The 13,591-nt window shown below is 35.5% G+C and overlaps 1 protein-coding gene across 2 annotated transcripts; it reads left to right on the top strand.

The window, feature by feature from the left end:
• Positions 1-415: 415 nt before the first annotated feature.
• LOC105159204 (RING/U-box protein) lies at positions 416-12,664 on the top strand. Of its 2 annotated transcripts, none has more exons than XM_088881023.1 (15): positions 416-680; positions 767-863; positions 1,140-1,225; positions 2,385-2,475; positions 2,694-2,743; positions 3,768-3,837; positions 4,412-4,521; positions 5,365-5,430; positions 7,188-7,699; positions 7,818-7,895; positions 8,024-8,135; positions 8,764-10,000; positions 10,099-10,173; positions 11,079-12,128; positions 12,212-12,664. In XM_088881023.1, the coding sequence occupies exons 2-15, from the start codon at positions 795-797 to the stop codon at positions 12,425-12,427; spliced, it is 3,822 nt and encodes a 1,273-aa protein (XP_088737149.1). In that variant the 5' UTR covers positions 416-680; positions 767-794; the 3' UTR covers positions 12,428-12,664. The 2 variants fall into 2 exon arrangements, with proteins under 2 accessions (XP_088737149.1, XP_011074487.2); XM_011076185.3 differs by having other exon boundaries at positions 8,018-8,135.
• Positions 12,665-13,591: the final 927 nt, after the last annotated feature.

The raw sequence follows: 13,591 nt of genomic DNA, 5'->3' as shown, positions 1-13,591 counted from the left end.
AAATTGGTGTTGCAGTGTCATAATCATTTTTGTAAGATAAAAAATATTTTCTTTTTGTATAATATAGATAATAAAATTGATGTTGCGGTGTCATAACCGCCGTTTGTGAAAGTCTTTTCTTTTTATATAGTATAGATAATAAAATTGATGTTGCGGTGTCATAACCATCGTTTATGACATAAAAAAAACTTTTTTCTTTTTGTATAGTATAGATAATAAAACTAGTGTTACGGTGTCATAATTACCATTTGTGAGATAAAAATACATTTTTTTTTATATAGTATAGATAATAATTTCAAGAAATTTGCAATGGGCCTTAATAGTTGTTGGGCTCCATTTCATTGTCGGATCCATTAAAGGTTTCTGGGCCTGAATCAAATTGCAGCAAAATATCCCTTTGTGTGTGAAAATTATGCAAATTATAAAGAAATTCCAAATTCGTTGCGAGCACCCAAACACGCCGCATCTATTTATATTTATTTATTAATTTCCACAGCTGTTCAATCTTCCAATTTTGCTTCTCTTTTATTTATATGCAATCAAGCATTCAATTTTCTTGATCAAGATTTTTTTTTTTTATCAAGAAACTCAAAATGAGGGATTGATCAGAATTAAAACGTCAATTTTCATTTTGCACAAAAAAGTTCTGAGCATAGAGCACTATTGTTTTTAAACCCTAGGTATTTATGAATTCTTTCATCATTTGAAGTTTTTTTTTTTCTATTTCGTTCTATCCGATTGTGGTAATTTATATTGCTTTGTTCAGCTGCAATCTTGTTAGTTTATGTGGAGGTATGGAAGTGGAATTGGTTACGGATGAAACGTCGGAGGACGAGAACTACGGTCTTGATGATAACAGTGAGGTAAATATTAGTTAAATCTGTGCTATGTTTCTGTAGTTTGGTGAATTGATTTTCTGTTAAACTTCAGATGATGCACATTATGAAATTTAGATTATGCACATTGTGTAGAGTTACTATTGGTAGTGTGTGGAAGAGTAGGGAAGCATATTTGGGTGACAAGGGGATGGTTTTGATTTTGAAACTCAAGTTCTGGGTTGCTGCTTTTAGTTTGTTATGTTGATTCGTGATTCACATTTTGTGAATTTGCTTTGCATAATTTCATATTGTCATGTGCAGGATTACTTTAATTTTGAGGGTGAAAGATGTGGGATTTGTACTGACGTCGTGATCGACAGAGGTGTGCTTGATTGCTGCCAGCATTGGTATGTAGATTTTAATGACATATGATCTTATTACTTCAGTTTCTTCCCAGTCCTTTACGTGTTGCTGGTTTGGTCACTAGTGTCTTCTTTCACGCAACTTTTGTCACTAATCTGTCCATGCCTGGTTCTATTTTTTGACTGGTCTTTTCAAGCTTAAGTTGAAATTTAGAAATCCATATGTAAAATCATTCAGTCACGTGTAAAACCGATGGGTCTATTGCTTCCTGTTTGGAGTTTCTTTGGGGCTATAATAGCTGAAACTTTCTCATAGCATTCTACATTCAAGCCAGCTGTTGCTACTGTTTGACCTGAGTCAATGAGCCAATTGGTGTCCATCTTTACTCGGTTTAGTATGTTCAATTGGGATGCAGTTATATTTGTGGATGCCTTGTATCTGAGTTTCTTTCTTTATTAGTATTTCGGGAGTAGTGTTTTCCCTCTATCCTCGTGAACGGATCTTTTATTGGAGGTGGAGGATATACACTTATAGCTCTTGCAATAGGGGATATACAATTCGGAAACTCTCTGCATATTGAAACCATGCAATAGAAAGATCATTCAGAAGAAAAAGGAAATGAAGGTAACAAGAGCTTCTTTATAGAAAAAACATACTAACCAAATGATACAAGACTCCAGTTAGAAAAAGATGAGAAACAAAATAATTAGAGTACTCAATTCTCTATAGATAACTTTATTCATGAGAGGATAAACAACTTACACAACCAGCAGAACTTGCAAAAAATCTTTATGGTAGCATTTTTCAGTGGCATATTCCGAATGACTGGGGTTGCAAATGAGCCACGCCTTATGGAACAAATGCTGGCCTAGTCTTCTCAATGCAAATTTTGTCTCCCCCTCTTAGGCTGCGCCAAGAAATAGATCTAAGTCAGTGCTAATGTTGGCTAAATCTGAAATTGTCACAATAAGAGTATTTAGAAAAAACTCAGCCCACGCTGTACTTTGCTGCCAAGTTTATATCCTTGTTAGGAGTCTAAGTGAAGGCTCCTTATTTGCTATAATTATTGCTTCATGTGGTCAAGTTATCTGATTAATAGAGCTGAGGGTCAGAAGTACTAATCAAGTAATGCCATAAATGTATACAAGTTTTGGTTATAATGGCTCCGCTCGATGCAGATCTAATAGTCACTTTATGTTTCAGGTTCTGTTTTGCATGCATTGACAACTGGGCTACTATCACAAGCCTTTGTCCCCTTTGTCAGAATGAATTTCAACTGATAACTTGTGTACCTGTGAGTAACCAAATTATTCAGCTATTGGTTGCTGCTGCTTGATTTTTTTGCTGTCACTTCTTTGCCTGGTTATCAATTTTTCTTCCATTTTGGACACTTTAAAATTATGGACGTAAAACTGGTTGCATACTTCTAACTTCTTGCTTTCCTTTATCTTGTTGCATGAACAGTTCCGAAAATATAAACTATTAAGTCGTTCTTGTTTGTTGTGAATGAAGGTATATGATACAGTTGGTGGCAAAAAGACTGATGATGATACAAATCCAAGGTATTCTTAATTTATTATTTTACTAGCTCTTAATCTCTTATAATATGAAATTCCTGTATAATCTTTCCTATTATGATCTATCTTGTATTACGGAAGAGGAGGGATGCATAGAAAGTCTTCTTGTTGGTCTTTAGAGATCTAGGAAGATGAAATATGCTAATTCTAGTTGAGCTTATAAATTGTTATACCTTCAAAAACTATGACAAAGGGGACATCAGGTAAGTGCACCTTTCTTGGGTTTCAATCTGAACCACTTACTGATTGCTTGGTAGAGGAGTATAGAATTGAGGTTATCCAAACTCTACCCTCTAGCTTCTGTCATCCTTGATGCTATATCTCTACCTTTTTGTTATTTTAATAGTCATTATCAGTTTCCTATTTTTTTCTCCTTCTGAACCACTTACTGATTGCTTGGTAGAGGAGTACAGAATTGAGGTTATCCAAACTCTACCCTCTAGCTTCTGTCATCCTTGATGCTATATCTCTACCATTTTGTTATTTTAATAGTCATTATCAGTTTCCTATTTTTTTCGCCTTCTGTCTCGGTGAAATTGCACACAAGCAAGTTGTCTGCAGGTGCATGTCGGCTACACTAGGATTAATGTGATCTAGTTTAAAACGCATTCTTTGTTACTATAATGGTGACTACACTGTGTGGAATAAAAAGACAGTGATCTTTTAGTTGCAATGAATAGACAAAGTGAGAACTGCTGACGAGTTTTTGGTGATCTGTTGATTCTACTTCTCATTGATTTTGGAACACTGAGTAGGATTCAGTAAATGCAGATTTTGATAATCTGTTGATAGGCCTCGATTTTGCAAAACTGAGTAGTGTTTGGGAGTTCAAGAATTGTGACTATAAATTATAATATAAGAGGTAATGGTGATCTTCTTGGAACTTGGAAGAAATTTTTCATAGAAGGTCGAATTTGTAAATTGCAGATCGATGGTCTTTTTTTTTTTTTAACTTCTGTGTCAAAAAACAGTTCACTTAGTTTTGGTTATCTTTCTTCTTTTGTTGCAGAGATGATGACTGGTTCATTGAAGGGAAAAATAACACTCTATCATTTCCTTCATACTATATTGATGAAAATGTAAGTTGATGGTATGCTTCTGATGTCCGTGAAATCTTGCTACTGCACAGTTTTATTTTATTTCAAATTGAGCATAAAAAACATTTTGCAAATATTTATGTGTTAATATTGAGGATTTAAATTACACTTTGCTCAATGCTTTTGAATCCTCTATATACTTTGGAGCCAGTGTTGAATGTTAATCATCTTGGGAGGTTCTGTGAACAACATGTGTGAACTATGCTCTGCCTTTTGCTTTCTTCAGTTTTAAAGAAGTACTGTGACTACTTCCGTTCTCTAATAGATTCTCAAAAGAAAGAAATTGAGAAGTGCTATTATTGTCTTTTGAGCATAAATTATGTGAGAGTTCATCTTAACTTATGAATACGCAGTTTTGCTTACTAGATATGGTCTTCAGAGCTCAGTGAGCTCAGGATCCTCATAAGTGTACCTAGGTTGAGGAATGTTATCCATGTTTACTCTTGTCATCATGTTTTACTATTAGTTTCTTTTTCTTTTTCTTTTACTTTGCCTCCTTTTTTAATATAAGCAATATTAGTAAACATGTGATTGTTGCAACTTTGTCCTCTTATAGGCAGTTGTCTGCTTGGATGGAGATGGCTGCAAAATTCGGAGTGGATCTGTGGCAATTCAAGAAGATTCAGATATTGATACATCCATTGCTTGTGATTCGTGTGATAAATGGTATGCAAGGAACTTTTCCATTTTTCCTTTTATATTTGTTCACTTTTCTTTTCTCATTCAAACGGAGTGGTAAGGTTTTCACCTTTTATTTTTAATTGGGTGCTGAGGTTGAAGTTACCATGTTGCTCTTACTGACTTGATGCAGAACTTTTATATAAATTATAAACTAACAAGACAGAGCTTTACTTGGTTTACTATGCACTTTTGTTGTGTGTCAAATTTCACCATTTCGGAGTTATCTGGTATTCTATATAGCATTTTAATTTGCTCTAGTTCATTCTTTTGCTTCTCTTTTACTTTTGTTAATTCTTTTCATCTTTGTCCTTTTTGATCTTGCCCTATTCTTTGTATGAGGATATGGAAAATATAACATAAGCTAGTTTCTTCAGCCATTTTTGTGATATTGCACCTGAGGGGCACAATAGTTCGCAGGGGGTTGTTTGACTTCCTCATGATGCTAGAATTCCCATGTCCCTTAGAACAAATCCTCACCTCCATGTCCGCACTCCTGCAAAGCACACACAAGGAAAAGACTCCTTCATTTCTTTCTTTATTAAATTAGATAACTACTTCTTGCCGGTTTGACCAAGATATTCTGTCGCTCAGAATCTCAAGATTTGGGCAGTTATAGAAATAGAAGTCTTGTACGGTATGCTGCCTGGACCGGATGTTATGATATCTACTTTTACTGCAAAACTTTAAATAAGTTTTAATTTACATTCTTTCATTTATTGAAATGACTTTATTGTGAAGTTTTTACCATCTGTATATTTGATGGCTAAGTTGTTTAAAATAATTTCCCAAAGTATTCTCCTGATTTGTTCTTATATTTCATGCTATTAGGTATCATGCTTTTTGCGTGGGCTTTGACACTGAAGGCTCTTGTGATGGCTCATGGCTGTGCCCAAGGTAATTGATTGTTCTTTTTTAAAATCAGCGCAACCCCATGATATGCTGCTTATTATCTATACATTATCAAAATGGTTCTCCTATGGTTATCTTCTGCTGGGACACTGTCCTGAGTAAAGACCTGTACCTTCACTAAATGAAAACATTCTAAACAATAAATCTGAGAGGGCTATTTACATTTAATCATTGTGGTGTGAGTGCACCTTCTTGGTCATCTAATGTGTTTGAAGTAGTTTTTGGTCATAACTTTTTGGGATATTTACACCCTGTGTTCAAGTGGTACGGATACATAGAATATAGACTTGGCTATATGGTAAATATGAAAAATTTAGGTAGGATATGATTGCAAACTAAGTTACGTAACATTAAATATATTTTTTTTTACATTAAGAAAACAAAATAAAAATATAATATTTAGTAATTCATCTAGAATAGAATCATGCTACTGTACGAAGAAAATTATATAATGGAGTATATACACACTGAATGCATCAATAAATGCATTATATAAAGAATATCTCATGATATATATTATTTAGTGTATCGAATTTATGGTATTTTTTAATTTTATACTTTTATCCCACATAATTTATATTCGATAGTGTTAGACATGTTTAATACATGTGTTCAAGACGTCAGGTGTACGGGTTTTCGTTAAATAATATTTTTTTGGTTAATGTTTTGGATGCAGTTGAAGTATCGGATACATATATGAGGACTATCCAACAGTGCTATATTGTATCCAACTATCCTACACGGATACATCTCCTCTTTTAAGAGTATAGATGTATCTTAAACTACACCATCTTCTCATATTTCTTTGGAGAAACAGAAATCTCCGCTCTTACTTTGGAAGTTACAGCTCACTCCTTGTCCCTTATCTTGAGCTAACAGTCACCCTTGGGCAGTCAACCTGATGAACCAAATAATGTGATTGCTAGAATTTTTATAAATTTTGCAAGATGCCCTCATATATTTTGATGATGTTACATAATTTAATGACGTCATTCACAAATATCAGAAAACTTGTGCCACCTTGTAAATAGTACCCAAGAACTTTATGAACCACAATACTTGAAAATTAACCATAACAACCAATATCCCATTAAGCTCCAAGAATATTGTACTAATAAAGTACTTGTCATCTACAATGATATCCAATTGGCAAAAGAATGGGAACTATTTGTCATAGCTATTAATTGGTTAAATAATATTTTGTCAACAAGTCAGAAACTATGGATAGTGTGGTCAATCCAATGTCCACAGAATGCAATATCAGATGGTCCACCACGCTTGGTAGCATGTAAAGCTGAAGTGAAGATATAGCTTGATATTTTTGCTCATGTGCCATAATTTGATCATTAACTTGTTTAAGATCTGTGTGAATTGCCTCTCACTTTTTCTGTTAATTGCATAAGAAACCAATTCATTTATGCCTCCTGACTTCTCTCCATAAGGATAAAGAGAAAAGACACATTTGAGATATGTTACATACTACTAATTTTTTTAACGCTGCAAAAGATTATGATTACCCTCTATAACTATTAAACCTTAGCGAGGGTAAACTTGTCACTTCAAAAATTTCGTGAGGTCTGACCAAATTCCGAGGTAAGGGGTTGCTATCAGTAATTCTGAAACTGTGGAGTTCTGTAGTTATCTATAGTAACAGCAGAGATCAATGTAATTACTACTTACCCTATATTTTAAATAAATTGCTTCTTCTTAGATTCTTGATATTGTTATGATAGTTGATGCAGGTGTACCATTGCTAAAGGTCCACATAATCCAGACAGGGTTTCAGTATTAAGGAAAGGCTACCAAAATGGTTTAGAAATCAGTGGCGGTGACTGTCAACCTGAAGCTTCTTTTTCTGGAAGAGTATCAGTATCTGTTGCTGATGACGGTGAGACAGCTATACTCATCTCACTGCTTGAAGGGAACCAGGAGAGTCAAGAATCAAGTAAATCAGTCTTTGGGTGTAGCAAAGACATGGAGAACACCTTGTTTCCCACATCTACATCTGACGTGCTGAAGTCAGAAGTGCTACCGGGCAATAGGAACAGTCTTGGACCTAACATATGCCAACAAGAATTGGAACTTTCTTTATCACAAGATAATTGTTACAGCTCATCACATTCTATATCACCTGGTCAGCTGAAGTTAAGCACTGATGAGGCAGTCAAACAACCCCCAAAACATTTAAACAATAAAGTGGTCGACTCTAGTTTAGATCTCGATCTTGGTTTATCCATGTGCTCTGATATATCTGGTAATAGCATTTCCAAGATTTTTGCCTGTTTCCTTTTGAAAGTTTCATCTTATGTTAAGATATAATTGAGCATGTCTAAAGATGTTCATCTTGTACTTTCTTATGTATATATTTTCAGTTCACATGAAGGACAATGCTGAAGATCATGTGCCAGGGTCTGTGGAACCTAGTAATAGGTCAGAAGATCTTTTACAAGGTATAAGATAGAGTAAGCGAATCCTCTGATCTCTCTTGAGTAATTGTGCTGTAATGACAATCCTTTAGTATGCTAAATCAAGGAGATCTCATTTTTTTCTTCTTCCCTTCTCACTTGAGTAGTTTCAGGTGAGAACGTGGTGCACAATGAAATAGAAGTGTTCTCAGTCAAAAGTATGCCAGATAAGAAAGCCACAGGAAGTGGAATCAGTGGTCTTAAGCGAAAGCACAGAGATAGCAGGTTGTCACGCTCTCTTGTGAAGTTTTTGAAATAAAAATTTGCAAATGGCTGGCTAAAAGGCCTGCTTATGGAACAGAGCCTTGTTATTGTTGTTTTGAACATTTCTTTGACGGAAAGGACTTGATTACCTTTTCATTCCATCTGTGCTTCAGAGACGAAAATATTTCGTTTCTTGAAACTGCCTTGTATCTAAAGCCAACATGAAGACAATTTATTGTAGCATTTTTGTAGAAAGGGATGTATTTTTCTGAAATATGATATGCTGTGTCAAACATGTAGAAGATGCCTAATTCATAATCTATATACTTACATTCAGGTTGCCATTTAGGATTGGGTTGACAGAACAATAAAAATCAATATATATTATGTTTTCCTGGTTACTAGGTCTGAGTTTCAGGTGTGCATATTTAACGTATGAATTTTTCCTAATTTCATGACTTAGGAGCTTTTGTGGATTGCCATGTCCTCTGTGCTTGCCAAATCTTGCCTCATTCTAAGTTCGTCTTGCTTTCAAACTTTCTTGTTCAATAGGTCTACATTAAATAAAAAATTAGTTAAGGTTTGATGTTACCTATCTCCTTTTGTATTTCTTGGCCTTGTTTCATATAATTTATTCTAATGCTCGTAGAAATGCGAATGGTCAAGAAGGAGAAGCTAATATTGAGTCCAAATTATCTCAAAAGAAAATCAGAGCTGAAAGTAATAGTCAACTCATCAGTCCGGGGGACCAAGCAGCTGTATCTGTTCTTGATGACTCCAGCAGCATTTCTCGTCAAAGTAGTTCAAAGGATAGCACATCTAAATGTAAATCAGAGAAGGAAAATGATTCTTCTGATATAATGGATATAGTTCAGGGGACAGATAATAGAGCTCTTAAGCAGCTTGGCCACAAAAATTCTTCAGATAGAGAAAGTGCAGCTGGATTGAGGCTCAAAAAGATCATGAGGAGAGCTGGTGATGATAAAGATTCTTCAGCACTAGTTCAAGAGCTTAGGAAAAAAATCAGAGAAGCAGTTCGTAACAAATCCTCTCAAGAGCTTGAACAAAATCTTTTTGATCCAAAACTTCTCAATGCTTTCAGGGCTGCTTTGGCTGGATCAGGTGCAGAAAATAGGAAGCCAACTCTGGATGTAAAGGCAAAAAGGTCATTGTTGCAAAAAGGAAAAGTACGTGAAAGCCTAACGAAAAAAATATATGGTATGGGGGGAAAGCGAAGACGAGCTTGGACTCGGGAATGTGAAGTTGAGTTCTGGAAACATCGCTGCATAAAAACATCTAAGCCTGAAAAAATTCAGACATTAAAGTCAGTTCTTGACCTCCTTAGAGATAATTCTGATTGTACAGAGAAAATGCCTGCGAATGAAGAGGTGGATAATGGTTCTATTCTTTCAAGATTGTATTTAGCAGACACATCTGTTTTCCCTAGGAAGAATGATATTAAACCTGTCTCAGCTCAAAAAGCTGCTGCAACTCATGAACAGAAAACAGAAAGTGGTTTGACGGGAAAAGCTTCAATACTGCTGCCCCTTGACCAGTCTGAGAAAACTCGGAAGGAAAATAGTCTGTCACAGGTGACTGTTCCTCCTTTAGATGTTAAAGAGATGAAGAAGAGCGTCAAGGGAATGAAAGCTGAAAGTGCTTCTGGTGATGCACATCAAAATAGATATCCCAAAGGAGCACCTGCTCCTGCATCAGGTGGCATGAAAATAACTTCAGAGAAGGATATGGCAGGTAAATCTGAGATAAAGGGTGATAAAAGAAAATGGGCATTAGAAGTTCTGGCAAGGAAAACAGCAGCTTCAAGTAAGAATACACCAGGGAAAGAAGAGGACAACGCAATTCTCAAAGGGAATTATACTTTACTGGTAGTTGTTATGTTTCACTGGTTTTTTATTTTTCCATCCAAAACTTCTTTCTGCTTCCTGGTAATTTTTTAATTGAATTAAGTTGATGATTTGAGCAGGCTCAACTACCAAAAGATATGCGGCCTGTTTTGGCTACCAGTCGTCACAATAAAATCCCGATATCAGTTAGGCAGGTAAAGTTTGCCTTTGCTTTCATGTTCCAGAGACCAATCTGTTTTAGCATTGAAAATTGTGACTTCCTACCTAAAAATAGATAGCAGTTCTAAGAACCAGTATGCCAATAACGAGATATTGTGAAGAAGGGCCGGGGAAAGATGCAGAACTAATATAACATGTCCTTGCAACTGTGAGCTTTTATGAAATATAAGAAGAATTCAAATGGATTGGAACTATCTGTTCTAATACAATATTTTCTTTAATCGGCGTAATGCTAGAGTTTGCAGATGAATTCACTTATATATATATATGTGTGTGTGTGTATATATATTCTGATAAGAATTTTCTTCAACATGCCAAATCCTTGAACTAGGCCCCGAATTTTCAAGGGGGATTTCTAACTAAGAAGTTATATAATTGAATGTTCACAGCATTGATTGAGGAGCCACCCCCCCCCCCCCCCCCCAAAACCCACAAAAACCAAAAAAAGAAAAACCGCAGTGTATTTTCCTCCTTTCAGAGGATTGATATTGTGATGAAATTCAACATTATTCGGTAGTTATGCGTGGTTTGTTGATTATGATTGCTGCCTACCTCTACCTTGCAATGTTTGACTGAGAATCTTTAATTTGATTAATTGTGCTATCATCCCCTGCATTTTCTTCTTTTAATATATACCATTTGCTAAGGTAAAAGCCCTGGTTTGAGTTGCCTGGATTCTGCACACTTCTTTCAAATAAATCTGCCAAATTCACAAGCATCCTGTAATTTTAGTAGTTTATCGACCCTTATCTGACAGTTATCCCTGTAATGTGTGTTGGTTTTCTGCTATTGTCTTTCCTGAGGCTGGATCTTCTTTGTTAAGGAATGAAAGTATTATCCGTAATGTAGCAGATAAAATTAACCAATAATTCTTATACAGACTCAACTTTATCGCCTGACGGAGCACTTTCTGAAGAAAGCAAATGTCTCGGTGGACTGCAGAACTGCTGAAACAGAGTTGGCTGTTGCAGATGCAGTTAATATTGAAAAACAAGTTGCTGACAGGTCAAATAGCAAACTTGTGTACCTGAATCTGTGCTCGCAGGAGCTATTGCGGAGATCAGACGACATGAACTCTGACAGAGCTAAAGAACCTCATCCATGCTCCACTTCAGAAAGCCTTTCTGATACACCACCTGAAGAAACCAGTGGTGGCTCTTTAGATTTGGTAGTTGATGAGGCACTAAGAAAAGCGGGACTCATGTCAGACTCCCCTCCGAATAGTCCCAATCATACAACCGAGGACATTAAAAATGAAGTTGGTTCACCAGGAAAGAGTGACGATGAGGGACCTGATAATGTGATCGAAGTTGATTCTCAGCCCGACCTTGATATTTATGGTGATTTTGAATATAATTTGGAAGATGATGACTTCATTGGTGCTGGCGCTCTAAATGTTTCCAAGTTACAGCCAGAACCACCAAAAATCAAATTGTTATTTTCCTCCCTTAAATCAGAGAAACCAAATGGGATTCTGGTGCTCCACGATGACGAGGCACAGGCAGATCTTGGAGCTTTAGCTGGCACATCTGTGCCGCTTGAGTCTCAAAATAAGACTAGTATTGGAGACAGGTTTCTTGTTCAGAATTCTTCAGTTGATAATGATGATGAGTCATCTCTAGCAGAATGTGAAGAACTCTATGGACCTGATAAAGAACCACTAATTAAAAAGTGTCCCGAGACAGTATTCGTAACACCATCTGAACAGACTGTCAGTGGCGGATTACCTGGAGAAACTGGGGATTGTAGGTCCAACCAAAGAGAGAAGAATGCTGGACAACCAAATTGCATGGAGAACGTAGAAGTTGCGCCTGATGGATCAAAACAATCACTTCCCCATTCTCAGAAAAGAGAGAATGAAACAGAAAAGGCGAAGGCAACTAAAGGTGAAACCAAGCAATCAGAAGAGAATAGTATGGTCATAAAAAAGGTATAAGCGCCATGCGTAACACATGTCAGTTCTCTAATTCATCATATCTTCGTGCAACATTGATCCTATTTCTCATGTTGCAGGTTGAAGCATATATAAAGGAGCACATAAGACCACTTTGCAAGAGCGGTGTGATCACAGTCGACCAATACAGGTGGGCTGTGGGGAAAACAACTGAGAAAGTTATGAAGTACCACTCTAAGGAGAAGACTGCAAACTTCCTCATCAAGGAAGGCGAAAAGGTGAAGAAACTGGCAGAGCAGTACATTGAAGCTGCCCAGCAGAAGACAAAAACATAAACAGGAAGCGTCTCTTCTTTTTCTAATTAAATTTTGCATCAGTCTTTCATGTTTTCCCTCTCCTACAAGGCTTCTGTTGCCCTTTAAGCTTCTAGGTAACATAATGGCGTAGATTGGTTGCAGAAATTATTTCAGAACGAAGGACAAACAAACAGTAAACAGTCGTTAACTGCTTCTTGTGATTGTAAATCTTTCGATTGAGATATCCTTTAAGGAAACCTTTTCCTTTTGTTCTCATTTGATCAAAACTCTATGTTGAGGTTAGTGCATGGGGCGCCTTTCAGCAACAAGGACCAACTGCATCTGCATGTTCAAATTTATGAAAGCAGCTGATCTAAATGTTGACAGGTTTTCACTTTCACCACCAAAATAAGCTAAACATGATTGCTTCAGTTGCTAAAGATTTGTTATTTTCATTGGGGGAGATGTTATTCCCGATATGATTATTGTAGTTCAAAGATTATAGAATTTTCAAAGTGTTTTAAGTATTTAATATTGTTCCAATATGTATCAGGGTTAATTATATTTTGTTGTCCGAACTATGACCGAATTTAAATGTGATACTTAAATTTTTTTTTTGTCAACTTATCATCTCAATTTTAGAAAATTTTGCACCTTGCCATTTATAATTGTTTTTCAACCAAATCTTTTGTAAAAAGAACAAACATCACATGCAGCGCATATGTGATATTTAAAGGTTATGTGATGTGATATTTTTTAAGTATGCATAGCATGTGATGTTTTTTGAGTAGAAAAATCAACAAAAAATGATTATATTGGTAAAGTGTAAATTTCACAAAGATGGGATAGTATATGACACAAAAAAAAAAAGTTTCGATAACAAAAATATAAAAACGGGTAAGTTCAGGTAGCAAAATGTAATTTACCCTATGTATTATAATAAATGAACTATATTATTATCATCATCATCATCACACTTAAAAGAAAAATCAAACTATACGGTTTTATGTAACAAATGAGACAATTATTTGTGGTTGTAAATAATACAATGTATATAGTATAAGATATAATAAGTATTATTTAATATTTTTAATATTCCTGCTTATATATATGCAATTTTTTTTTTTCTTTTTGTCAAGTTTTATATTGAAGCTTTTCTCATACATGGATAGTATTAAAGTTGAAATTCAGAAACTCTTATTT

The sequence above is a fragment of the Sesamum indicum genome, linkage group LG1, assembly GCF_026168435.1.
Source record: "Sesamum indicum cultivar Baizhima isolate 11 linkage group LG1, ASM2616843v1, whole genome shotgun sequence".
Lineage (NCBI taxonomy): Eukaryota > Viridiplantae > Streptophyta > Magnoliopsida > Lamiales > Pedaliaceae > Sesamum > Sesamum indicum.
Note: the sequence above shows the minus strand (reverse complement) of the source record. Positions and strands in the feature narration are given on the sequence as shown.